The sequence below is a fragment of the Tachyglossus aculeatus genome, chromosome 6 (genome assembly GCF_015852505.1).
Source record: "Tachyglossus aculeatus isolate mTacAcu1 chromosome 6, mTacAcu1.pri, whole genome shotgun sequence".
NCBI lineage: Eukaryota > Metazoa > Chordata > Mammalia > Monotremata > Tachyglossidae > Tachyglossus > Tachyglossus aculeatus.
In genome coordinates, this window is record NC_052071.1 from 45,824,814 (window position 1) to 45,851,906 (window position 27,093).

At 46.4% G+C, this 27,093-nt stretch overlaps 2 protein-coding genes and 6 non-coding genes across 8 annotated transcripts in view; 7 read left to right on the forward strand and 1 right to left on the reverse strand.

The window, feature by feature from the left end:
* Window positions 1–1,631: 1,631 nt before the first annotated feature.
* On the forward strand, window positions 1,632–16,066 carry DKC1 (dyskerin pseudouridine synthase 1). Its single transcript, XM_038747615.1, has 14 exons — window positions 1,632–1,707; window positions 6,351–6,415; window positions 7,477–7,563; window positions 7,860–7,951; window positions 8,209–8,393; window positions 8,745–8,809; window positions 9,673–9,799; window positions 10,045–10,175; window positions 10,577–10,720; window positions 11,215–11,335; window positions 12,047–12,165; window positions 13,316–13,419; window positions 13,862–13,925; window positions 14,563–16,066. The coding sequence occupies exons 1-14, from the start codon at window positions 1,692–1,694 to the stop codon at window positions 14,737–14,739; spliced, it is 1,497 nt and encodes a 498-aa protein (XP_038603543.1). The 5' UTR covers window positions 1,632–1,691; the 3' UTR covers window positions 14,740–16,066.
* On the forward strand, window positions 9,185–9,425 carry LOC119930305. The gene has a single exon (XR_005451785.1). It is a non-coding gene; the product is annotated as a small nucleolar RNA SNORD17 (small nucleolar RNA).
* LOC119930294 lies at window positions 9,879–9,954 on the forward strand. Its single transcript, XR_005451776.1, has one exon. It is a non-coding gene; the product is annotated as a small nucleolar RNA SNORD83 (small nucleolar RNA).
* On the forward strand, window positions 10,287–10,420 carry LOC119930318. Its single transcript, XR_005451797.1, has one exon. It is a non-coding gene; the product is annotated as a small nucleolar RNA SNORA36 family (small nucleolar RNA).
* On the forward strand, window positions 11,616–11,821 carry LOC119930307. The gene has a single exon (XR_005451787.1). It is a non-coding gene; the product is annotated as a small nucleolar RNA SNORD17 (small nucleolar RNA).
* On the forward strand, window positions 12,355–12,487 carry LOC119930303. The gene has a single exon (XR_005451783.1). It is a non-coding gene; the product is annotated as a small nucleolar RNA SNORA56 (small nucleolar RNA).
* LOC119930304 lies at window positions 13,638–13,769 on the forward strand. The gene has a single exon (XR_005451784.1). It is a non-coding gene; the product is annotated as a small nucleolar RNA SNORA56 (small nucleolar RNA).
* Window positions 16,067–17,125: 1,059 nt separating the features above from the next.
* Window positions 17,126–27,093, reverse strand: part of MPP1 (membrane palmitoylated protein 1) — a 65,310-nt gene continuing 55,342 nt past the window's right edge. The window contains exons 10-12 of the mRNA XM_038747616.1: window positions 23,257–23,459; window positions 19,908–19,982; window positions 17,126–18,265 (exon numbers count right to left, since the gene is read on the reverse strand). Coding sequence (XP_038603544.1) covers window positions 18,089–18,265; window positions 19,908–19,982; window positions 23,257–23,459 — 455 coding nt within the window. The 3' untranslated portion in view covers window positions 17,126–18,088. The remainder of the gene's footprint in view (window positions 18,266–19,907; window positions 19,983–23,256; window positions 23,460–27,093) is intronic.

Below are 27,093 nucleotides of genomic sequence, written 5' to 3' on the forward strand. Positions count from 1 at the left end.
AGGCCGCACAGCGCTTGGCGCATAGCGCTTAATAAGTACCGCTATCATTTGTTTATTATTTACGATATTATTCATAATATCCATAATTTTTAAAGGCCGCACAGCGCTTGGCCCATAGTCAGCGCTTAATAAGTACCGCTATCATTTATTTATTATTTATTATATTATTCATAATATCAATAATTTTTAAAGGCCGCACGGTGCTTGGCACATAGTAAGCACTTAATAAGTACCGTTATCATTTATTTATTATTTATTATATTATTCATAATATCAATAATTTTTAAAGGCCGCACAGCGCTTGGCACATAGCGTTTAATAAGTACCGCTATCATTTGTTTATTATTTATGATATTATTCATAATATCCATAATTTTTAAAGGCCGTACAGTGCTTGGCACATAGTAAGCGCTTAATAAGTAGCGTTATCATTTATTATATTATTTATAATATCAATAATGTTTAAAGGCCGCACAGCGCTTGGCCCATAGTCAGTGCTTAATAAGTACCGCTATCATTTATTATATTATTCATAATATCAATAATTTTTAAAGGCCGCACAGCGCTTGGCACATAGTGTTTAATAAGTACCGCTATCATTTGTTTATTTACGATATTATTCATAATATCCATAATTTTTAAAGGCCGCACAGCGCTTGGCACATAGCGTTTAAAAAGTACCACTATCATTTGTTTATTATTTATGATATTTTTCATAATATCCATAATTTTTAAAGGCCGCACAGCGCTTGGCACATAGTCAGCGCTTAATAAGTACCGCTATCATTTATTTATTATTTATTATATTATTCATGATATCAACAATTTTTAAAGGCCGCACAGCGCTTGGCACATAGTAAGCGCTTAATAAGTACCGTTATCATTGATTATTTATTATATTATATTATATTATATTATCATAAGTAGCGTTATCATTTATTATATTATTTATAATATCAATAATTTTTAAAGGCCGCACAGCGCTTGGCCCAGAGTCAGCGCTTAATAAGTACCGCTATCATTTATTATATTATTCATAATATCAATAATTTTTAAAGGCCGCACAGCGCTTGGCATAGAGTCAGCGCTTAGTAAGTACCGTTATCATTGATTATTTATTATATTATTCATGATATCCATAATTTTTAAAGGCCGCACAGCGCTTGGCACAGAGCCAGCGCTTAATAAGTAATGAAGTCAGCTGTGGGACTTTGGGCAGGTCGCTTCACTGCTCTGTGCCTCAGTGACCCCATCTGTAAAATGGGGATTAAAGACTGTGAGCCCCCCCGCGGGGGACAACCCGATCCCCTCGTCATCCCCCCAGCGCTTAGAACAGTGCTTGGCACGTAGTAAGCGCTTAATAAATGTCCCCATTATTATTACTGTGGATAATAGATTTAAAAGGCCGTTGGGCGACCCCCTCAGCGCGCGGGCGCAGCGCCGTCGCCCAGCGGCCCAATAGGAAGCGCGCTCTCTGCGGGGAGGAGCCTTCCGGCGGCCAATCGGGAGCGCCGTCTCTCCGCCGCCGCGGCGCGTGACGGACGCGCGGGTCCTCGCCGCGTCGTGCGTGAGGACGTCGCGGCGTGGGAGGGGGGCTGACGGGAAGGGGGGCGGGGCCAGGCTGGTCTTTTGGGCGGTCGGCGGTGAGGAGAGCGCGGGCTGCTGCTGAGGCGAGGGCCCGGCGCGCCGCCATGGCGGACGGAGACGGTGAGGACCGCGTCGGGACGGAGGGATGGAAGGACGGATGGATGGATGGACGGACACGGGGGCCGCTCTCCATCCCTCCTGAGCCCCGTGGGGCGGGGGGACCGAGGGCAGCCTCATCGCCTCATCGCCTCATGCCTCATCGCCTCATGCCTCATCGCCTCATGCCCATGGCCGCCGCCCCAGAACCCCACGCGGTCGGGCCTGCTTAGGCCCTAGGGAAACCATCCTCCTCATCAATCGTATTTATTTATTACTCTATTTTATTTGTACATATTTACTTTATTTTGTTAATATGTTTTATTCTCTTCTCCGTCACCCCCTTCTATTGGGAAAGCGGCGTGGCTCGGTGGACAGAGCCCGGGCTTTGGAGTCAGAGGTCATGGGTTCAAATCCCAGCTCCGACCGTCAGCTGCGTGACTCTGGGCAAGTCACTTCACTTCTCTGCGCCTCAGTTCCCTCATCTGGAAAATGGGGATGGAGACTGTGGGCCCCACGTGGGACAACCCGACCGCCTTGTCACCTCCACAGCGCTTAGAACAGTGCTTTGCACATAGGGAGCGCTTAATAAATGCCATCATTATTATTATTATTCTAGCCTGTGAGCCCGCTGTTGGGTAGGGACCGTCTCCCTATGTTGCCAACTTGGACTTCCCAAGCGCTCAGTACAGTGCTCTGCACGCAGTAAGCGCTCAATAAATACGATTGACTGAATGAATGAGCGCTTACTATGTGCTAAGCGCTTGGGGAGTCCAAGTTGGCAACATATGGAGACAGTCCCTACCCAACAGCGGGCCCACAGTCTAGAAGGGGGAGACGGAGAACAAAACCAAACATACTAACAAAATGAAATAAATAGAATAGGTAGGTGCAAGTAAAATAAATAAAAACTAGAGTAATAAATATGTACAAACATCTGTACAGGTGCTGTGGGGAAGGGAAGGAGGTAAGATGGGGGGGATGGAGAGGGGGACTGTCTATATGTTGCCAACTGGTACTTCCTAGGCGCTTAGTACAGTGCTCTGCACACAGTAAGCGCTCAGTAAATGCGACTGATCACTTGATTAAGGAGGTAAGACGGGGGGGATGGAGAGGGGTGCGAGGGGGAGAGGAAGGAGTCTCATCATCATGAGACGAATAATAATAATAATGATGGTATTTGTGAAGCGCATACTATGTGCCAAGCACTGCTTTAAGCGCTGGGGGGGATACAAGGTGATCAGGTTGTCCCACGTGGGGCTCACAGGCCTCACCCCCATTTTACAGACGAGGGAACTGAGGCCCAGTGAAGTGACTTAATACAAATAATGGTATTAAGCGCCATGTGCCAAGCACAGCTCTAAGCGCCTTCCCAGACTGAGGCCCCTCCTTCCTCTCCCCCTCGTCCCCCTCTCCATCCCCCCCGTCTTACCTCCTTAATCAATTAATCAATCGTATTTATTGAGCGCTTACTGTGTGCAGAACACTGTACTAAGCGCTTGGGAAGTACAAGTTGGCAACTTATAGAGACAGTCCCTACCCAACAGGGGGCTCACAGTCTAAAAGACTTCCCTTCCCCACAGCACCTGTATATATGTGTATGTGTTTGTACATATTTATTACTCTATTTTACTTGTACATATCTATTCTATTTTGTTTTGTTAAAATGTTTGGTTTTGTTCTCTGTCTTCCCCTTCTAAACCGTGAGCCCACTGTTGGGTAGGGACTGTCTCCATATGTTGCCAACTTGTCCTTCCCAAGCGCTTAGTACAGTGCTCTGCACACAGTAAGCGCTCAATAAATACGATTGATGATGGATGGGGGGGATACAAGGTGATCAGGTTGTCCCACGTGGGGCTCACAGGCTTCACCCCCATTTTATAGACGAGGGAACTGAGGCCCAGTGAAGTGATTTAATAAAAATAATGGTATTAAGCGCTATGTGCCAAGCACAGCTCTAAGTGCTGGGCGGGTACAAGGTGATCAGGTTGTCCCACGTGGGGCTCACAGGCTTCATCCCCATTTTATAGACGAGGGAACTGAGGCCCAGTGAAGTGACTTCATAAAAGTAATGTTGGTATTAAGCGCTTACTATGTGCCAAGCACTGTTCTAAGCGCTGGGGGAGATACAAGGTCATGAGATTGTGCCACGTGGGGCTCACAGGCCTCATCCCCATTTTACAGACGAGGGTACTGAGGCTCAGTGAAGTGACTTAATAAAAATAATGCTGGTATTAAGCGCTCACTATGTGCCAAGCGCTGCTCTAATCGCTGGTGGGGGGGGTATACAAGGTGATCAGGTTGTCCCACGTGGGGCTCACAGGCTTCATCCCCGTTTTACAGACGAGGGAACTGAGGCCCAGCGAAGTGACTTAATAAAAACAATGTTGGTATTAAGCGCTTACTATGGGCCAAGCACTGTACTAAGCGCTACGGGAGATACAAAGTAATCAGGTCCCACGTGGGGCTCACAGTCATCACCCCCATTTTACAGACGAAGGAACTGAGGTACAGAGAAGTGAAGTGACTTAATAATGTTGGTATTTGTTAAACGCTTACTATGTGCCAAGCACTGTTCTAAGCGCGGGGGGGGTGGAATACAAGTTCATCAGGTTGTTCCACGTGGGGCTCACAGGCCTCATCCCCGTTTTACAGACAAGGGAACTGAGGCTCAAAGAGACTTGCCCAAAATCCCACAGCTGACAAGTGGTGGAGTCGGGTTTAGAACCCACGACCTCAGACTCCCAAGCCCGGAGCTCTTTCCACTGAGCCACGCTGCTTCTCCGTAATGGTTGTATCAGTAAAAAGAGCTTATTGGCAGGTCCTTTATCGTCTAAGGAAATAATAGTAATGATTGTATATGTTAAATGCTTATTGGAGGTTGCTTATTGCCTGGGGAAATGATAATAGTAATAATAATTGTATTTGTTAAGAGCTTATTGCAGGTCCTTTATCGTCTAAGGAAATAATAGTAATGATTGTATATGTTAAGTGCTTATTGGAGGTTGCTTATTGCCTGGGGAAATGATAATAGTAATAATAATTGTATTTAAGCGCTTATTGCAGCTCCTTTATCGCCTAAGGAAATAATAGTAACGATTATATATGTTAAGTGTTTATTGGAGGTTGCTTATTGCCTGGGGAAATGATAATAGTAATAATAATTGTATTTAAGCGCTTATTGCAGCTCCTTCATCGCCTAAGGAAATAATAGTAATAATTGTATTTAGCGCTTATTGGAAGTTACTTGTTGCCCAGGTAAATAATAATTAATGTGTTAAGCGCTTACTATGTGCCGGGCACTGTACTAAGCAATTGGGGTGGATAGGAGCAAATCGGGTTGGACGCAGTCCCACGTGGGGCTCACAGTATCGAGCCCCCATTTTCTAGGTGAAGTAACAGGAGGCACGGAGAAGTGAAGTGACTTACCCAAGGTCCCAGCAGACAAGTGGCAGAGGCAGGATTAGAACCCAGGCCCGGGCACTAGCCACTACGCCATGCGCGCTTCCCTGTTAGTTCGTGCTGTTAAGTGCTTCCTATGTGCCGGACAGTGTACTAAGCGCTGGGGTAGATACAGGTTGGACACAGTCCCTGCCCCGCATGGGGCTCACAGCCTTAAACCCCATTTTACAGATGAGGGAACTGAAACCCGGATGCCCAAGGTCGCACAGCAGACACGTGGTGGGGGTAGGATTAGAACCCAGGCCCTTGCAACACCCACGAGGCCATGCTGCTTCTCACGTGGGGCCGCGGCCTTGCAGTGTCCTTTTCCCCGTTTCTGATATTAGACCCGCCCGTTTCCCAGGACATTGCTTCCCCTTAGCCTCTTTGTGGGTTCATTCATTCAGTCGTGTTTATTGAGCGCTTTACTGTGTGCTGAGCACTGTACTAAGCTTGCAACCGTGAGCAAACGGGGGCTGCATTACTAAAAATCCTTCAACAATCCCCGGTCCCCTCAAGTCAGGCCCACACGGTTGGATTTAAAAGCGGGGAGGGCGTGGTGTGCCCTTGTATTGTGCCTTTGACACTAAGAAAGTCTTGATGGCGGGAGAAGAAGGAATTTCACTAAAAACCCCGCCAAGGAATAGGGAGGGAACGTCTTACATCTTGCCGCGTTTTGTGCCGCCTTGGCTTTGCTCCCCTTGTGACTTTGTGGTAGGTGAAATGTGCGGTTACTCTGGACTGGGAATGGTAGCAACGATAAAACACTGAGTAGCAATCCACGCACGGTGTCTGTAGATTGGTAATTGAACCAGTTTTAAGGGTCACCCCCCCCCCCCCACCCCGCCTTTTTATTTTCAAATTCCCTAGGAGTTGAGGTCGGAAAGGGAGTAAGGTATCGTTGCCCAAGTGAGGCCGTTTTCAGAAACCCGCAAAGCAAAAAACGATCTGTAAAAAGGCCAGAGTGGGGAGACGATTTGGGTGGGCTAAAAAATCTCGGATGAATCGGTGCAATAATTAGGGTTTTATTTTCATGTTTAAACTAATCTTGGTGCCACGTGGTGACTTGAGAATGTGCCGTGAAGCACGTGCTCAGTCCGGAGTGAGGGTAAACCCGTGCAATCCATTATCCCTCTAGTGTATGTTTAAGGGAAAGTGGGGCTGCTTGTGGTTGTATAGTGATTCCTCTTTATGGGGAATAATTTTGAGATTTTTTTTCTAAATAGTTTCTGTATCGAAGAAGCACAAGAAAAAAAAAGACCGGAAAGAATTAGCAGATGAAGATGTCGCTGTGAGTATTTGATTTTATATATTTGTATTATGTATGTGTTAAGAAGAAAACTAAATTTATTCACTTACCTCCATATGATTTGTGAATGTTCAAATATAGTCAGTTGTTTATTCCCACACCTGGCCCTGGACTTATTTGTGCTTCTACCTTTGTGATTCATGCTCCTTTTTATTTTAATGGTATTTAAGCACTTGCTATGTGCCTGGAATTAGGTGCAAGGTAATGGGGCTGGACTCAACCTTCGTCCCATGGGGCTCACAATCTTAATTCCCATTTTACAGGTGAGGTAACAGGCAGAGTCTGTACTACTGTTTTTAAATAACTTTTTATATCTGTAGATGCCTTGTTTCTAAGGATTAGGTTTTTGCTTCAGTTCTGAATCAAGTGCACAATAAATGATGGGGATTTGAGTATTCAGTAAATACTATTGGTTGTTTAGTTTTCAAAATTAGAGGGGAGAGGCTTCATTTTATGAAAGACAAGAACTGAAAAAGGAAGCATGTTAAAAGTGCTTACTATGTGCCGAACATTATACTAAGCAGAAGGAAAAGAATAACATAGGTGACAGACATGGTTACATTTTTTTCATGGTATTTGTTCGGGGCTTACTTTGTGCCAGGCACCGTATTAAGCGTTGAGGTGGTTACAAACTAATTTTTACCACCTGTAAAAACAGGGATTAAGACTGAGCCATGTCCCATGTATTTTTATAGGTGAGGTAATGAGACACAGAGAAGCGAAGTGACTTACCCCGGCTCTCACAACAGACAAGTGGTGGAGTTGGGATTAGAATCTAGGCCCATGCTCTTTCCACTAGGCCAAGATGCTTCTCAAGAACTTAATCGTTAGTATCTTGTACCATTGATATTGATATCAGTTCTATCAGTATTAATCCCAGTTCCCCTTAGTCTTCTTGCCCGATGCGTAACCTCTATAAATTCGTTTTTGTGCTGGCCCTCCTACCTACTTAAGAAATACTAGAATTGAACAGATAATAGAGCTGAGGATAAAATGAAAGTTCCATGCTTATTGATGTGGGCCTGTTTGCGTTCCCTTTTCAGGAAATACAGCACATGGGTGAATTCTTCATCAAGCCTGAATCCAAAGTGGCTCAGTTGGACACATCTCAATGGCCCTTATTGCTAAAGGTAGAGGATAATGTGGAATTTGTGTTTGAGGGGCACAGATGTTCATTTGGTGGGGCTGGGGGGCTATATGTCATTCTTAGGTGTTTTGCTGTTACATAGTCTAAACTAAGGCAATTCAGGAACAAAAACTAGTGTGTGAGTCTCTCGATTTTTTTTGCATTGTGTTTTGCTTTGTAGTAAGTTCAGTTGCATGGCATTTACATGTGGAATTTACAGTGGGTTGGAAGAGTGCTACCGGAAAAAGGAAAACAAGCTTTTCTCAAATTGTAATTTATGCTTTTATCATATTTTTTTAGAATTTTGATAAGCTAAATGTACGAACAACGCATTACACTCCCCTTCCATCCGGATCCAATCCTCTCAAGAGAGAAATTGCTGAGTATGTCAGGTAAGAGAATTTCCTTTCCCCTCCCATGTTATCCTGTTTACAGTCACGGGATCTTGCACTCAGCAAGACCAGTAACTGTAATGTTGCCTTAGCTAAAAGAAAAAAAAGTGAAACAGGGTTCAGTTCTCTTTATACCCTCTGACCCAAACCTGGCATGCGGAGTGATTCTCAAGGCAGGTGTTCTAGTCGTTGACCCGGATAAAACCTTATGCCTGGAATAAGAAAAGGCTTACCGATCTCTTTCAAATATCGTGCAGGACCGGTTTCATTAACCTCGACAAGCCCTCCAACCCCTCTTCCCATGAAGTGGTCGCTTGGATCCGGCGAATCCTCCGGGTGGAAAAGACAGGACACAGTGGAACGCTAGATCCCAAAGTGACAGGATGCTTGATTGTGTGCATAGAACGAGCTACCCGCTTGGTCAAATCCCAACAGAGTGCAGGTATGTCGACGGTCTGGTTCCAGAAGTGGCTTTCTGAATATGGCATCATTACTGGAGACCGTTAATCGAACTTTAGAGAAGCATATTTCCACTCCAGTTCTGTGGAACTCTCAAAAATAAAGTGTCATCCACTAGAGCATAGGATAAAGTATGTTTTAACAGTGGCCACTGTTGAAGTGGATTTGCGTGTTTCGAACGCTAGTTAATAATACAATTGCTCAGATTGATGTTTTTAGTATCAGGCTAAGATCTTGGTCACACTCAATCTCTTGAGTGTTTGTCATGTGGTGGGTAAACATTAAAACAAAAACCCGAGTGGCCACTCCTGACTACTCTTCTGTCGTTTTTCAGGCAAAGAGTATGTGGGAATTGTTCGGCTGCACAATGCCATTGAAGGCGAGATTCAGCTTTCCAGGGTAAGTGGCGATGAAATGACGCTTAGGTTTTCCTCTGTTCCTGGGAAGTGTGAGAGCAGTGCAGGGCGGCCACCTGTCATCTTTGTAGGAAAATATCTCTTTTGTCTCCGTTTCCGATTAGCCTGGCCCTTAGCTAGCTTTCACCTGAGGCAGCAGTGAAAGTCAATCAAGCCTAACTTCCCCAGAGCCTCTTCCCCACCACAGACTGCCCTTTTTGCTGAGAAAGAAGGGCAGTGCTTTGCACACAGTAAGGCTCGATAAATACGATTGAGTGAAAGAAGTGAGACCACCACTTAACGTAGGAGCGATTAGCACCAAGTTAGAAAGGAGCCACGGAGGACTGAGGGTCTTGATTCAAGTCCTTCCTCCCTGTATGTGACATGATGATGAAGTTTATCCATTCTCTGAGCTTGCAGACTCTGTCCTCCTTCAGCATCGAGGTTCCTGTTCTAGGGCTTCGGTGTTTCGCGGCCTTCCGTGCACTCCAGCTTTCCAGTGTTCTACTGGGGGTGCCCGTGTCCGGTTGACTGCTTGAGGGTGTGGTGGGGTTAGCAGGGTGGGAACCCCTCCTGGGGGATCCCATCTTGGCAGAGACGAGTGATGGGAGTCTGATCACATACTGAGGGTAGGCTGGATTTATCTCAGGGATATGGCCACGATGGGACAGTATGGAAATGCGGCGGAATATATTTGGCCTGGATCAGGGCTGAACGCAGATCTGGTTCAAAGATTCACCTGAGCACTTTGTGCTAAGCTTATTACCTTATCAAGCCCGTTGTACGCTTTGCTTAGATTAGTCACTTCCTTACACAAAGTTTTCTCATATCTGGTTACTGCAGAATGGTGTTTCTCTTCTCCCTTAGGCCCTGGAAACTCTCACAGGTGCACTGTTCCAGAGGCCACCTCTCATTGCTGCTGTCAAGAGGCAACTCCGGGTCCGAACCATCTATGAAAGCAAAATGATTGAGTATGATCCTGAAAGGAGATTAGGTAAAAAAAAAAGGACCGTTTTTAGGAGAAATTAAAATCGCCGTAAGATGCATCCCTTCGGTTTCATTTGTAGTTAAGAGCCACATGATGAACCCTAGATGTCATTAGCATACCGTGCAAAGATGACTCACATCTATCACCCAAGACTGATGGTTCAAGCTGGGAACGTTGGGCTTGTTGAAGCTTGTGAACTGGGAGGAATTGTTCAGCCTGAATTTTTCTGTGTCTTGTCTCCATGTGCCCAGGTATCTTCTGGGTGAGCTGTGAGGCTGGAACATACATTAGAACACTCTGTGTCCACCTCGGCTTACTGCTGGGAGTTGGAGGTCAGATGCAAGAGCTCCGAAGGGTCCGTTCCGGAGTTATGGGAGAAAAGGTATGTGTCAAAGTCCCCTCTTGGCTCGTTTTTTAAATTCCTTTTGAGAATCTTTAGGATGTTCACAGCCTCTCGGTACTTCATTCCAAGTGGATAGCGATTCTGTGTAATCTCCAAAGTGTTGAGTTCAGGGCAGGGTTCCTCCCCTGTTCTGGTAATTTAACTTTGGAACATTGGTAAAGGCTAGAGGAAGTGAAAGGGTGGAGAGTGTTGCTCTACCCGTTTTTACTATCTAGCGTACAACCCTCACTTTTCCTTATTTGAAATAACTTGGAACAGTTGGTTGAAATGGCAAAAGCTGCTCCTCATTGAGGCTGGGAAGTTTTCTTCCACCTAACTCTAGGACAGTTTTTCATGTCCTCCCATTAGAAAGACACCAAACCTCTGTTGGCTATTTGCAGGATCACATGGTCACCATGCATGATGTTCTAGATGCTCAATGGCAATATGACAATAACAAGGATGAAAGTTACCTGAGGCGGGTCATCTACCCTCTGGAGAAACTCCTGACTTCCCACAAGCGACTAGTCATGAAAGACAGTGCGGTATGTTCTCCGAGCCATGTTGCTTTTCATCAGCTAACTCAAAAAAATTCCAAAAGGCGGGTGTGTAGTGATCTGATCAGCCCTCAGCTCCAATTTTGTTGTTTTTTTAATTCTGGGAGCAGTGGAAGGGCTGGGGAGTGTTGGATTCTGTTTGTGTGCATGCCTTTGAATTACATATTACAAATTACCCATATTAATGTCTGTCTCCCCCTTTAGACTGTAAGCTCGATATGGGCAGGAAATGTGACTGCTAATTCTGTTGTAGTAAGTCAAGTGCTTAGTACATCACGTTGCATGTAGTAAGCGTTCGATAAGCCCCACTGATTGATCAAAGTAGCCGGGCTGCTCACAAGCAGGTGTCTAGCCTCTGGAGTTCCTATGCACAGAGGGAAGCTCAGTCTTGTGGCAACCCAATCTATCCTCCCCCAGCCGCCAATTCCAAAAGTGTCTCATGAGGTAAGGGGAATTTACGCTTTTCTAATTTTAATCCACAGGTCAATGCAATCTGCTATGGGGCCAAAATCATGCTTCCTGGGGTTCTGAGGTATGAGGATGGAATTGAAGTCAATCAGGAGATTGTGGTCATTACCACCAAAGGCGAGGCCATTTGTATGGGTAAGAGGACAGATTTGTTTTGAACACCCAACTCTGCAGCACTCTGCAGTGTCAAATGAGCAGAGACGGTGTAAAGCATTTTTTACACAAGTTCAAAGTGAAACTTAGAGGGCTGTTTTGGAGAACAGGGACAGTTCTGTAAACTGAAGCCCTGCTTAATGCCTAACTTGCCTCTGCATTTGGGTTAGCAACACCCATTAGTGATCTTTTCTTTCCATTCCTGAGTCGACTACTCTCTCTTGGTTGTCCGCATTGGGATTTGAAACTCGCCGGGCAGCGTATGAAATGACGACTGAACTCTATCCATTCTGGGAGTGTGCCGTGCTACTCTTCTGCAGCACGAGGTTCCCGTTCCAGGACCTCCGTGCCATGCAGTTTCCAAATGCCCTTTTGGTCTTTTGGCGTTCTGCTGGAGACGGCTGGTGTGTTTTTGGTGCCTGACTGGGAGAGGACGCTGGCTGCAGGGGGGTGGGGGGAGATGAACAGTGACAGTTGGGTCAACATCCTGCAGCCTTTAAGCCACTGTTGAATCCAGAGACCCCAGCCACAGCTTATTAGGGCAGGTTTGGGGTTCTCATGACTCCCCTTCCCCCCCCCCACCTTTTTATTTTTGGTATCTCACTGAATTATAGACAATAAAATTGGCTGCAGTTAGTATCCTGGCATCACTGAGGCGGCACCTCATCTTTGACTATCTTTGTTTTTGTACAGCCATCGCCTTGATGACCACAGCCGTTATCTCTACCTGTGACCATGGCATAGTGGCCAAGATTAAAAGAGTGATCATGGAGAGGGACACATATCCTCGCAAGTGGGGCCTGGGGCCAAAGGTGAGTGGATCAGGTGGTTTGAGCTGGTTGAGTTCACTTGGGTCTTTACTGAAAAAGATTTGGTACATGTTTTCCATGGTTGAGTGACAGTCAGACACATGCATATCTGTGCACACAGGATTTCTCTGCCAGTTAAGGCTTGAAGTGTTTCGGTGACTTGGGCTATTGAAGTATGGCTCTGTCGGGTGGAAGCAGGCAGTTATCCCTCTCTAGCCTGATCGGGTGGCTCTAGAGGGAGTCAGCCTGCAAAATCAAATGGAGGGCTCTGTTTCTGTCCAGCATCACAGTGCCTTGGTGGTGGTTGCAGACCTGCCATATATCTTCAAACACCATAGAGAAATGCTGCAAATTTTTCCTAACAACCCCAGGTTGTAATTTTTGTATTTAAGTGCTTACTAGGTGCCAAGCACCGTCTGAGTACTGAGGAAGATAGATGAGAATCAGATCAGGCGCAGGGCTCGCTAAGTAGGAGCAAGAATGAATACTGAACCCCCATTTTGCAGGTGAGGGTACTGAGGTCCAGAGAAGTTGAGTGAGTGGCTCAAGGTCACACGGCAGGCACGTGGTGGAGCTAGGATTAGATCCTGACTCCCAGCCCTGTGTTCTTTCCACTGGGCTACTCTGCTCTTTGAACTGGTACTTTCTGATCTCTACCTTACTAGAAAGGGTGCCTGTGTTGGCTGTGCTTAGAAAGAGTTTCATGGCTATTGTCATTATTCTCATTTAGACATTTAGAAGGCATTGGGAGGATCCAAGGGATAGGTTTCTCTGAAGGTCTTTTAATCTAAGAAACCTTTTGTCATGTTATTTTGGGTGAATGTGGCACCCTGCCCAGGCCCATTTTTTTAAGGGTTTTTCTACCAAGGACACAATCTCTGTTACTTTGAAGAAGAAACTTTTCCAGTGCTTGCATTTAACTGAAGTGTCTTTGGGGTGACATGTATGGAGATGGACGTCACAAGTAGGCAAACAGGAAATCCAAGCAGGTTTTCATGCCAAGGTCTTCTAAGTGAGAAACAGGCTAAGCGTTCATAAATACTACCGAAGGAGCTTGCAGCCTAGAAGGGGGGAGGCCCTCTAATGCTCAGAAAATGGTTTTGAGTCCCTCAGCTATTAAAAAATTAAAACGAGCACGATCTGTGTTTTTCAGGCAAGTCAGAAGAAACTGATGATCAAGCAAGGTCTTTTGGACAAGCACGGCAAGCCCAACGAGAGCACCCCACCAACTTGGAAGCAGGACTACGTAGACTATAGGTAACGGCCTGCCTTTGGCTTGGTGATATGCTCGATCTGAGATGTAAAGCTGAGGCCGAGTCGAGAATTCAATGGGACATCAGGATGTTTTGGGGAATGAAGGAACCGTTGAAATGGTTCCGACTGTGTTGAGTCCAAGGCATATTAGCAGGAGGGTGTTCCCGTTGGAGGCGGGTTTGGGGGTGGGTGGGGGGTGGTGTGTGTGTTGGACGACAATAAGGCAGACAGTTATCCCTCTTTAGTCTGACCCAGTGGCTCTAGAGGGAGTCAGTCTGCAAAATCAATTGGGGGCCCTGTTTCTGTCCAGCATCACGGTGCTTTGATGATGGTTGCAGACTTGCCGTACATTCCCAAATGAATTCTGGACTGTATAGGATCATCGGGCAAGTGATGGGATTTGGCTTCAAGAAAGTATTGCATGGTTTTTTTTTTTTTCTTTCAGGGCAACTGTGAAGAAAGAGCCAGTAACCCCAGTTACTCCAGTTGCGGTGGCCAAGGTACAGAAGGTAAGTGTCTTCAAGTGACCTCTTAACTGAGCCATTGTCTTTCAAATGTGGGTGTAGGGCTAGAGCAGGGGCTTGCAATGGTTTTTGACTTGACTTGTTGGAGACTTGACTTTTGGGCTGGGGCTGATGGTCAGGGGAGAGATCTAAGTGGCCTTGGAGACAGATGGGTCTGTTCATCTCTAAACTAGGGGGTAAAAGGGACAGAAAGTTCACCTGATCAATCCTCCTTCCTCTAAATAAACTTGGGACTCTTAGAATGGAGTCACTTTAAAATTTGAGGGAAGAAAGTTCCGTCTCTTCATTGTAGTTACCTGACGGGGCTAATTTTTGATTCACGTCGTATATTTCTGTGATGACAGTCTTTGACTGGGACTAGGCCGCGGTTGTGTCCGTAGAAGTTTAGGGACTTTGCCCGAGTAAAGTTTAAATACATGAACACCTTAGGACAGATTCCCTAAAAGACTTCTAAATAAGTCTTCCTGAATCATCTTAATGTTGGGATATATTGTTAGATGTTTTATCAGAACCTGGTAATTTGGAGTGTCAGCATATGCTATGGCTTGGGGTTTTTTTTTTGGTTTTTGGGGGTTTTTTTTGTTTTTTTGTTCTGACTGAATCTATTGATCTCTTAAAACAGAGAAAGAGGGAAAGTGGAAGTGAAAGTGATGAGGTAGCTCCTTCCAGCCCAGTTACTCCAAAATCAGAAGAAATAAGTAAGAAGGAAAAGAAAAAGAAGAAAAAGGAAAAGAAGGCTAAAGAAGCAGTAGAGAGTGGAGGCGAGTCGATGGATGTGGTATGTATTATGAAGTGGTAAAGTAAATTGAAGTTAGACAGGGAGCAGGGATAATGAAGAGGGTCTGATGGTAAACTAACATTCCATTGGTTATGCACAATTTTTTATAATATACATTTCTACATGAACTTAAATAGGGCTGAAAGGAAGCCAGTGGTTTAGAAACCTTGGCAAAGGGACCCCAACTGTACTGTTGTAAGTACTGTTGATTGTCAATCAAGAAAAGTAAGTCTTTGTTGAATTTATTCGTTTCAGGGCAGCGATAGTACCAAAAAGAAGAAGAAAAAGAAGAGAGCAAAAGAAGCTGAGGAAAGTTCCGAGTGATTGGGAAAGAACATCCATTACTTGAGCATATTGTCTGTCTGGATGAAACGAATTTTGAGGCCTTAACCAAGGGTTCGTTCCCACAGGAATGGGGGAAAGATGCACCACGGGAATGGACAATGGAGGTAGCATGTTTTTTGCTCTGCTGCCTAAATTATATGGAGCGTTTGGTGGTGTAGTACAAAGTGGTCATCCCCTCAACGTCCTGTTTTAAGGATCTCTGAGGGGCGGGTGAGAAGCGTCCCTTGCGTTGGACAAGTCCGTTCTCCAGTTTAGAGCAGCTGGAGAAATCGCACACTTTGAAATACCATGAGTCATCCAACTGCTGCAGCCTGTTGTCACTTTTACATTTACCAATGTTTTATTGCATTTCCATTGAATGGGAGTATTTAAAAAAAAGTCACCTGCCTCTCCTCTTTTAAAAGAGTTGAGAGGTAGATCTTCAAAGATTAAGGGGTTTTGTGTGAGTTCAGTTTAAATGAGCTGAATCCCTCACTGAACAGTGAGGGGAAGAGAAAAGGTGATGGGCAGCACCAACCATATCGTTTCAGGTCAACAAACTACTACAGGTCCAGACTGTGATCGGGTCCGGGTCGAGAATAACGAACTGGTCCGGACTCTGGTATTGAAAGTGACAAAGCAAATGTCAATTTTGGATGATGATTGATGTTTCACTATCACTGTTCTCATGCTTCATTCATACCCCATCTCACTGGTGGAGAAGGGGGGGTCTTTTAAAGAGCCAATTTTAATGCATCCTACAGAGTGAATGGGAATTTACATCAGCCTACCCTGGCCTCATATATTTCTGACCACGGTATCTCCGTGTGTGTCGACAAGAATGCACTACTTTTGCATTTGGGTGAAATCCTTTCTGTCTGGAACTGTCCAATGAAATCCCCTTAGTCTATTTTTGTTCCTGTCCAAGTCAAGAGGGGGGAAACAGCTAATAATGGTTGTCCCATATAGGGGAAAATTGGTTATAATTTTTATTTACTTTTTTATAAAAAAATAAACCTAATTTGTAAAAATTAGTGTGTCCAGCTGTTGAGAAATGATGCTACGGTTTTGCTTGATGAGCGGTGTGAAAATGAGGCTGCGGTTTTCAGTTTTATTCTTGGGTACTTGACACGCTTGTCTCTGTTTTTAACCTACATCCCTTCTATCCTTAATATTCAAAGGAAGTGTTTGCTTTTGTGGGATGCAGCCACATACTTTCAGGGAGCACTCAAAATGAGATTAATTTTTACAGTTTCTTTTCTGTGATCTTATCACCTTGGATTGTCAAAGCAGTGGGTGAATAGGAACCCTCCGTTAGGGCTCTGGGTAGCAGGTGGAGAAGACTTTACTGATACTGAAAGCGCTAAGGATGAATGTCAACTAATTAGGGACAGAGGTAAGATCGAACTATGGTTTGTCCTCCCTCAGAGCAGCCTAGTCTCTGTTATGGGTGGTTGGCAGGTGCAATAGCTGCTGCCATTTCCACCTGTCTAGGCCCAGCAAAACAGCAGAAAGGGAGGCTGGGTTCAGGACTCATTCATTGTTGTATTCATTGAGTGCTTCCTGCGTGCGGAGCACTGAAAAGCACATGGGAGAGTACAATATATCAGACACATTCCCTGTCCATAACTAGCTTATGGTCTTGGGAGTTGGGGAACGGCGCGTGTCTTTACCTCAGTGGGAGGATGGGGGTGCATACTTCTCTAACAGTACTGGTATTGTAGTCTCCCAAGTCTTAGTAGCACAGTGCTCTGCACACAGTGAGCGTTCAGATACCGCTGACTGATTATGTAGGTACAGTGATGGAACTGTAAAGTCAGCCTTAGTGATTCTAAATGATGTCTGCTTGCAGTTTCCTCTCTGCCTGTGGAAACCTGACTGTAGCCGTTTGGCTGGAGTGCATGGGGCCCACCTGTTAAGCATCTTTAAGAGTGCTTGGCGTAGAGTAAGTGCTTAAGATCCCATCATCACCCTGAGAGGAGGTATTCTGATCACCAACCGTTCCTAATGTGAACACTTGCAGCCTTTTCTCCAACTAACCACCATCCACTTCTGGAAAAAAAGGGGGGTTCCACATCTCCCATTAGCTTTTAGACAGCCACATTTTTATTGCTACTAAAGGTTTCCCTGCAGTGAACTACAACAATGTCCTATTGCACATCATATGTGGTTTTTTTTTTTGGCATCCTTAAAAATTGCACAACACACATTTTGCAACATCTCACTGGAGACACCACCTTTCCCAAAGCAAAGAGACACAAATGGAGTCAGGTGCCTTCATTCCCAACGGATTGGAGTTTGAGCAAGATGGGCCATGGTCCACTGCGATTGCTTAATGGCATTTGGAAACACAAAGCAGAGCATGGATCGTAGAGGATGTGTTGAGTATTGTTGGACTTGCATTGATACGAGTTCATGGGCAGCTTTCCTGCAGTTGGGAGATGGTGTGTGGATCGTCTTTCCTAAAGTCATTACACTTGTGTCTGAATCAGGTTTATTAGCGTTTAATCTGGAAATTTATAGGGTAGACTGCTTTCGGGGTCAATCTGAGTGTTGCCCTGCCCCTAGGCAGGATGGAGAAAGGTCCCTTCTAGCCCCCAGGTTCTCAGCTGCTTTGCCCTGTACTTCCCAAGCGCTTAGTACAGTGCTCTGCACACAGTAAGTGCTCAGTAAATACGATTGATTGATTGATTGCCCAGCTCGGTTTGGCCGCTGGCATATGGTTGTCCGAAAGGCTAGATGAGGCGGCCGTATCAAATCTCACAACCAGCCCGCCCGCTGGATAAGTCGGGAGGCTGGACCCTGCATCGTACTAATGGAGATCTGTACGAGGGGAGCCGATCGCTTTGAGCCAGCGAGGTATGCCGGCCCCCTGATGCTCGTCTTAAAAAAAAAAAACACAAACTACACACTTAACCCTGTACAGATGATAAGACAATTGAAACCGGATTCGGGACATTTGAGGTTGGGGCCTTACTGGACTGTATGGAGATGAAGATCACAGTGGTTTCCCCCATGCTGAAAGACGGGCAGAGAGGCGCCTCCGTCAGTAAACCCAAGAGACAGGAACCCACTGTGGGGAGCTGCAGGCCTGGTCGAAGGCGTCCTGCAACATCTTGAGGGTTTCCTCGATGCCGTTGTTCACCAGAGAGAGGTCAAAGTAATGAGCGTATCTGCTGCGGATCATCTCCGAGTCCTTCTGCAGCTGCTGCAAAGCTTCTGACTGCAAAGGAAGAGTTAGGGTATTTGTTAAATGCCTTATACGGGGCAAACGCCAGGGTGGCTACGAGGCTATCTGTATTGAACGGCCCCTGTCCCTTGTGGCTCTTGATCTGAAGTAGGGTGGGGGGGAACGGGAATTTAATTTCCGTTTTACAGGTGAGGAAACAGGCACAGAAGTTGAGTGACTTGCCCAGGGTTGCCCAGCAGGATGGTGATGGAGGTAAGATTGGAACCCAGGTCCTCTGGCTTCCCAGGCGTGTGCTCCTTCCACGAGGCAGGGAGGGAAAGGACGGTAAATTAAATGGGGCCAGGGGTTTTAGCGGGCAGTGATGGGCCAGTGGAGAAAAGAAAAACAAAAAAATCCTGTGTTTGGCAGCCTAGGTGAGGAGGTCTGGAGAACAGTAAATTGTGATTCTGGTTGGCTCTTTGAGAAATCCCAGTAGGGAATATTTCCAACCACTCACTTCAGCCCTGCTGAGCACGGGATGGGGGGGCTTGGGCCCATCCCTGAATCCAGTCCAAGACTAGCTTTGCTCCCCCGGTCGTAGGACATCGCTCTCACAGCATCTCCAACCCTAATTTAAAGGGAAGCACGTACCCAGGTTTTCTCAGCATTAGGAAACCATCCCTCAATGCCGCTACCAGAATCCCTAGCAAACTCCATGTCCTGGGTCTGGGTGACTTAACCCATTGTTTGCACTGATGGGAAGCTTGGGAGCGAAACAGTTTGCTCCCGGAGCTCTCCTAGTGATGCATCGTTTCCTGTTCTGTCTGTGTTTCTAACGGAGCTTGAAATTAAGACAGGCGGTCTCCGTTTCCACTTTTTCAGTCTTAGGATTCTTATCTAGGAATCCCAATTCAGGCTGTGAGTTTCACGTTGCAGTATCAGGGATAATATAAACCTCAGTGTACTTCTATCAGAGGAAACAATGGGAAGGAGGGCAGCAGATAGGGAAAGGGACCTGGAAAATTTTCCAGTTAGCTAGCCTTTGTACCACTTTAAGGTCTGGATGTGTGATGAGGTCAAGACTTGCAGGAACCTCAATCCCACTCAGTGCCTCGGGAGTCCTGACTGCACGATGTCGGCACCTTCTTAGCCAGAGGCAGGCACGGTGCTCACTGCTGGCGGTTTCAACAAAACAGAGGCTGGATAGATGCGCACAAATGGCTCAGCCATATATTTGGTGTTTAAACAGCTATTCGCTAATTATCCAGTTCCTTGCAGGGGTAGGATTTACGTCAATGAGTCTGGGTAGTGAAAGGCTCCTTCGTTCTGGGGGCTTTTCGTTAACTTTCAACCTTACCAGCCACTTCCTAAACAAGACTAGAGACAAAACCAGCTATATCAGCACCAGAAATACAGCCTCCACTGCAAGTCAGTGGAGAGTCCAATCATACCTGCTCACTCAATAGAGTTGGAGAGTCAGGGTGGGGTATAAATTTGAAGATCTGGGCTTCCTAAGGGGAGAAAAATAGGTCCTACCCTCTTCATCTGAAAGAACCAGAAAAGCCGCTCGTTTTCCTCCTTCCTCCCCTGGCAGGAAGCAGGATTTCCCCAAGCACTGAGCCGGGTTGCTCCAGCAACGGTGGGAGGGGGACACCGGGTGAATACGATGGGTTCCAAGCCCAAATTCCCTTCCCACCTGGTCAGCCTTGTCCGTCGGGGCAATGAACACGATGAAGGGAGAAAGCTCTGCTGTCCGAATAATCTTCAGGGTCTGGAAAGAGGAAGAAATCCAATAAGGTGGGATTTTTGGGGACTGACATAATTTGAGGCTTTAGAATAGTGGTGACCAGCAAAATAGGGCGTGGGAGTTGCTTCTGCTGAGAAGTTTGGGCTGGCTTTAGAGTTGGGGGCCCAGCGGGTCCCTCTTCAACTCTCCCATCCTTCCCAGTAGTATCCATAGATGAGATCTCCTGCCTCCCCTCAAAAGCCACCCCCTCCACCTGCACATCTGACCCCACTCCTTTGATCCTTACCAAAACTCTCACCCTCTCCCTTTTTTCCTCCCAAACAGCCATCTTCAAACATTCACTCTCCAACAGCTTCTTCCCCGGCCTTTCAACACGCCTCCCCTATACTAAAAAAACCCCTCCCTCGACGCCCTGGCTCCCTCATTGCTTAGAGAAGCAGTGTGGCTCAGTGGAAAGAGCACAAGCTGTGGAGTCAGAGGTCATGGGTTCAAATTCCAGCTCCACCAATTGCCAGTTGTGCGACTGTGGGCAAGTCACTTCACTTCTCTGTGCCTCAACTACCTCATCTGTAAAATGGGGATTAAGACTGGTGGGACAACCTGATCACCTTGTAACCTCCCCAGCGCTTAGAACAGTGCTTTGCACATAGTAAGCGCTTAATAAATGCCATCATTATCTCCCTCCTACCATGCCCCTCCAAACTCCTTGAGCGAGTTGTCTACACCCACTGTCACAATTTCCCCTCCTCCAATTCTCTCCTTGACCCCGTCCAATATCAATCAATCAAATTTATTGAGTGCTTACTGTATGCAGAGCACTGTACTAGGCGCTTGGCACTGTACTAAGCGCAATATGGCTTCCGGCCCTTCACTCCACAGAAACCACCCTCTTAAAGGTCACTAATGATCTTCTCGACAAATCCAATGGCCTGTACTCCATCCTAATCAATCAATCAATCGTATTTATTGAGCGCTTACTGTGTGCGGAGCACTGTACTAAGTGCTTGGGAAGTCCAAGTTGGCAACATATAGAGACAGTCCCTACCCAAGAGCGGGCTAACAGTCTAGAAGGGGGAGACAGAGAACAAAACAAAACATACTAACAAAATAAAATAAATAGAATAGATATGTACAAGTAAAATAGAGTAATAAATATGTACAAACATATATACAGGTGCTGTGGGGAATCAATCAATCAATCCTCCTTGACCTCTCAGCTGCCTTCAACGCTGGACCACCCCCTTCTGGAAACGTTATCCAACCCTGGCTTCACTGCCTCTTGTCCCCTCCTGGTTCTCCTCTTCTCTCTCTGGCCACTCCTCCTCTGCAGGAGTCCTTCAAGGCTCAGTTCTGGGTCCCCTTCTATTCTCCATCTGCCCCCACTCCCTTGGAGAACTCATTCGCTACCACGGCTTCAACTGCCACCTCTATGCGGATGATTTCCACATTTACATCTCCAGCCCTGATCCCTCTCCCCCGCTCCAGTCTCACAACTCCTCCTGCTTTCAAGACATCTCTACTTGGATGTCCTCCCATCACCTCAAACTTAACATGTCCAAAACAGAGCTCCTTATCACCCCACCCAAACCCTGTCCTCTTCCATCCTTCCTGTCTCACAAGCCCGTAACCTTGGCGTTTCCTTTGATTCCTCTCTCATTCAACCCACACATTCAATTCATCACTACATTCTGTCGGTCCCACCTTCCCAACATCGCTAAAAGCCGCCCTTTCCTCTCCATCCAAACTGCTACCACGTTAATACAGTCAGGCATCCTATCCCGCCAGTATTACTGCATCAGCCTCCTTCCTCTCCCCACTCCAGTTTATACTTCACTGCCCGGATCATCTTTCTACAAAAACGTTCTGGACATGTCACCCCGGTCCTCAAAAGACGCCAGTGGCTGCCCATCCACCTCCACCTAAAACAAAAACTCCTCACCATTGGCTTTAAAGCAGTCCACCACCTTGCTCCCTCCTACCTCACCTCTCTTCTCTCCCTCTACAACCCAGCCCGCACACTTCACTCCTTTAGTGCTATCCTTCTCATCGTGCCTCCATCTCGCCGCCGACCCCTCGTCCACATCCTGCCTCTGGCCTGGAATGCCCTCCCTCCTCAAATCTGACGATTACATCTCCTCCAAGAGGCCTTCCCAGATTAAACCCCACTTTTCCCATCTTCCATTCCCTTTTGCATTGCCCTGACTCGCTCCCTTTGCTCTCCCCCGTCCGTCCCAGCCCCACTGCACTTACATACATATCTGTAATTCTATTTATTTGTATTTATGTCTGTCTCCCCCAACTCTAGACTGCAAGCTAGTTGTGGGCAGGGAATGTGATTGCTTATTGTGGTACTCTCCCAAGCGCTTAGTACAGTGCTCTGAAAATAGCACTCAATAAACACAATTGAATGAATCACCTGAATCCATTCCCACCCCAGGAAAACGGGTATGCTCCAGGGAGCTTCATTCATTCATTCAGCCAGTCAGTCATTCATTCAATTGTATGAGTTTGAAGGCCTGGAAATAACCCTCCCCCAGGAATCCAATGCACTTGGGACAGTGTTTCTGCCCCTTTAAGGCCTTGCCCACCCTTTTCTGTGCGGTTGTAACTTGTACGTCCCAAGCGCTTAGTACAGTGCTCTGCACACAGTAAGCGCTCAATAAATACGATTGAATGAATGAATGATTGTAACTCTTCCTATTACTGCCAGTCATTTCTCCCATGTGACATTATATGCCACAGACTCACCCTGGACTTGCCCTCCAGTGAACCCCTTTGGACCAACCCAGCAAATTGATGAGAGGCTCCCCTTTCCTCCCTCCATCTCTTTTTTGTACAGTATCTGTTAATCGCATACTACATGCTAAACACTGTTTTAAGTGCTGGCAGGTACTAGTTAATTAGGTTGGACACAGTCCCCGAATCACAAAGGGCTCACAGGCTAAGGAGGCAAGACAACAGGTACGTACTCCCCATTTTGGAGTTGGCCCAGAGGAGTTAAGTGACTTGCCCAAGGTCACAACGCAGGCAATTGGCGGAGCAGGATTAGAACCCAGGTCCTCTGACTTCCAAGTCTGTGCTCTTTCTACTAGGCCTTCCTTCTTCTCCACTAGGCCACTACGAGACTTTTAGACTGTGAGCCCACTGTTGGGTAGGGACTGTATATGTTGCCAACTTGTACTTCCCAAGCGCTTAGTACAGTGTTCTGCACACAGTAAGCACTCAATAAATACGATTGATTGATTGATTGATTGAGAAGAGGCCTCCCTCCCACCGTCCCAGGCAGCCCGGCACCAACCTGCGGCTCGATATCCAAGATGGCAATCTTGTCGTGCTCGTGGATCTGATGCACCGTCTCAAACTTGGTGCCAAACATGTTGCCCTGGTAGCTGCCGAACTCCAAGAACTTGTTGGTGGAGATGTTCTTGGTCATCTCTTCGGTGGAGATGAAGTGGTATTCCTTCCCGTCCACCTCGTTCTTCTTTGGGGGGCGGGTGGTATCTGGAGACGGGTGGGGGGGACCAGGAGCGGGCTGAGTGACCCAAGGCCTAAGCTGGGCTCAAGCGCTGAAGTGTGGGGGTGAGGACGTCTGGGGGGGGGCAACGCTCTTAATAATAAAAATAATAATAATTATAATGATACCTGTGGTATCTGTTAAGCACTTACTATGTGCCAGGCACTGTACCTAGAACTGCGATGGATACAAGCAAATCAGACTGGACACAGTCCCCGTCCCACATGGGCTCACAGTTTCAATCCCCATTTTACAGATGAGGTAACTGAGGCCCAGAGAAGGGAAGTGACTTGCCCACGGTGACACGGCAGAGAAGTGGCGGAGCCTGGATTAGAACCCACTCCCAGGGCCATGCTCTATCCACTACACCATGCTGTTTCCCTTGCCCAGAGGAGATGAGGGCCTCCTCCAGGAGGCCTTCCCAGACTGAGCCCCCTCCTTCCTCTCCCCCTCCTCATCCCCCCTGCCTTACCTCCTTCCCCTCACCACAGCACCTGTAAATATGTATATATGTTTGTACGTATTTATCACTCTATTTGTACATGTTTATTCTATTTATTTTATTTTGTTAATATGTTTTATTCTCTGTCTCCCCCTCTAGACTGTGAGCCCACTGTTGGGTAGGGACCGTCTCTATATGTTGCCAACTTGTACTTCCCAAGCGCTTAGTACAGTGCTCTGCACACAGTAAGCGCTCAATAAATACGATTGAATGAAAGAATGAATGAGGACAAGGGGTTTAATGTTGACTTTTGGGAAAGACACCAAACATATGCTGAAAGGTTTGGCCTTTGGGAAAAGGTCCTGGAACTCCCAGAGCTCACTGGGACTTGGATGGTCAGACCAGCTCTTCTCTTTTTAATAATAATAATGGCATTTATTAAGCACTTACTATGTGCAAAGCACTGTTCTAAGCGCTGGGGAGGTTACAAGGTGATCAGGTTGTCCCACTGGGGGCTCACAGTCTTCATCCCCACTTTACAGACTAGGGAACTGAGGCTTAGAGAAGTGACTTGCCCAAAGTCACACAGCTGGTTTTACTTCTATTTATTCTGATGACCTGACACCAGTCTACATGTTTTGTTTTGTTCTCTGTCTCCCCCTTCTAGACTGTGAGTCCGTTGTTGGGTAGGGACCGTCTCTATTTGTTGCCAACTTGTACTTCCCAAGCGCTTAGTACAGTGCTCTGCACACAGTAAGCGCTCAATAAAATCATCAATCGTATTTATTGAGCGCTTACTATGTGCAGAGCACTGTACTAAGCGCTTGGGAAGTACAAATTGGCAACATACAGAGACAGGCCCTACCCAACAGTGGGCTCACAGTCTAAAAAGTGGGCTCACAGTCTAAAAGTCTAAAATAAATACAATTGAATGAATGAATGAATGACAATTGGCGGAGCAGGAATTTGAACCCATGACCTGGAGAACAGCATCCTCCGAGGGGCTCACAATTCAGAGATCAGCACCCCGCTCTCCCTGCACCCTCCAAGGCGGTTTGAAGTTCCCACGAAACCAAAGCTCTCAATCCACCGCCCCTAGGTAAACCGGGGTTGGGGCGAGGGGGCCCAAAATATTAGCTCCCCAACCTCTCAGAAGAAGCAAGTCAACTGAGATGTGAAAAGTTGGGTGTCACCTAGTGGGAAGTATATCATTTAGAGAAGCAGCATGGCTCAGTGGAAAGAGCACAGGCTTTGGAGTCGGGGGTCAGGGGTTCGAATCCCGCCTCCGCCAATTGTCAGCTGGGTGACTTTGGGCAAGTCACTTAGCTTCTCTGTGCCCCAGTTCCCTCATCTGTAAAATGGGGATGAAGACTGTGAGCCCCCCGTGGGACAACCTGTTCTCCTTGTAACCTCCCCAGTGCTTAGAACAGTGCTTTGCACATAGTAAGTGCTTAATAAATGCTTCTTCCTCCCTTCAAGGCCCTACTGAGAGCTCACCTCCTCTAGGAAGCCTTCCCAGACTGAGCCCCTTCCTTCCTCTCCCCCTCTCCATCCCCCCATCTTACCGCCTTTCCCTTCCCCACAGCACCTGTATATATGTTTGTACATATTTATTACTCTATTTATTTTACTTGTACATATCTATTCTATTTATTTTATTTTGTTAGTATGTTTGGTTTTGTTCTCTGTCTCCCCCTTTTAGCCTGTGAGCCCACTGTTGGGTAGGGACCGTCTCTATATGTTGCCAACTTGTACTTCCCAAGTGCTTAGTACAGTGCTCTGCACACAGTAAGCGCTCAATAAATACGATTGATTGATTGATTGATTGATATCAGCCTGGCAGCAGGTCTACCATCTGCTTGCTATATGACCCTGGGCAAGTTGCCTAACTTTTTTAGGCCTCAATTTCTTCATATGAAAAATGGGGATTAAATACTTGTTCTCCCTCTCCTTTACACTGAGTCCCATGTGTGACCGGAACTGTGTCCAATCTTTTCTCTTGAATCTACAGCTGTACTTAGTACAGTGTTTGGCACTGAAGCAGCGTAGCTCAATGGAAACAGCCCGGGCTTGGGAGGCAGAGGTCATGGGTTCTAATCCCGCCTCCGCCAATTAGCTGTGTGACTTTGGACAAGTCACTTCACTTCTCTGGGCCTCAGTTCCCTCATCTGTAAAATGGGGATGAAGACTGTGAGCCCCACGTGGGACAACCTGATCACCTTGTATCCTCCCCAGCGCTTAGAACAGTGCTTTGCACATAGTAAGCGCTTAAATGCCATTATTATCATCATTATCTACTAAGCACTGAGCTTTTTGAAGGCGGGATCAGGCCTATCACCATCAATCGTATTTATTGAGCGCTTACTATGTGCAGAGCACTCTCATACTGTACTTTCCCAATTGCTCAGTACAATGTCCTGCCCACAGTAAGCACTCAATAATACCATTGATTATAATAATCAATCAATCATATTTATTGAGCGCTTACTATGTGCAATCACATAATATATAATATATATTATATAATCTATTATATAATATAATTATATAGTAATAATAATGGTGGCATTTGTTAAGCACTTACTATGTGCAAAGCACTGTTCTAAGCGCTGGGGGGGGGGATACAATGTGATCAGGTTGTCCCACGTGGGGCTCATAGTCTTAATCCTCATTTTACAGATGAGGCAACTAAGGCTCAGAGAAGTTAAGTAACTTGCCCAAGGTCACACAGCAGGCATGTGGCGGAGCCGGGATTCGAACGCACGACCTCTGACTCCAAAGCCCGGGATCTTTCCACTGAGCCACGCTGATTGATTGACAAGTACCACAGTTATTACTTTTTTGGGTTTTTTTTTTCCTTTTTCCCAGTTTGCCTTTCTCTGCTTGATGGGGAGAGTTGTTACGCTCTAATTAGTCCTTTTGTAAGGCATTTGGAAAACGATTTAGTGACACGATTTGTTCTGTTGTGCCAGACTCCAAAATATTCCACTGCCCTGCAGAAACCTTATTGCTCTGTGACCACCCCTGTCTTACAGATGGAGAATCCAACTTGTACTTCCCAAGCACTTAGTACAGTGCTCGGCACACAGTAAGCGCTCAGTAAATACGATTGACGATGATCCGAAACTCAAGGGGTCAAAAGACTTGCTCAAAGTCACCTGACGCCACAAACTAAGGGC

Bases quoted from the DNA above. Each gene is read 5' to 3' on its own strand.
- DKC1 (XM_038747615.1), top strand. The intron at 7,564-7,859 runs GTAGAGGATAAT...ATATTTTTTTAG, and splicing joins AATGGCCCTTATTGCTAAAG to AATTTTGATAAGCTAAATGT. The intron at 8,394-8,744 runs GTATGTCGACGG...GTCGTTTTTCAG, and splicing joins CAAATCCCAACAGAGTGCAG to GCAAAGAGTATGTGGGAATT.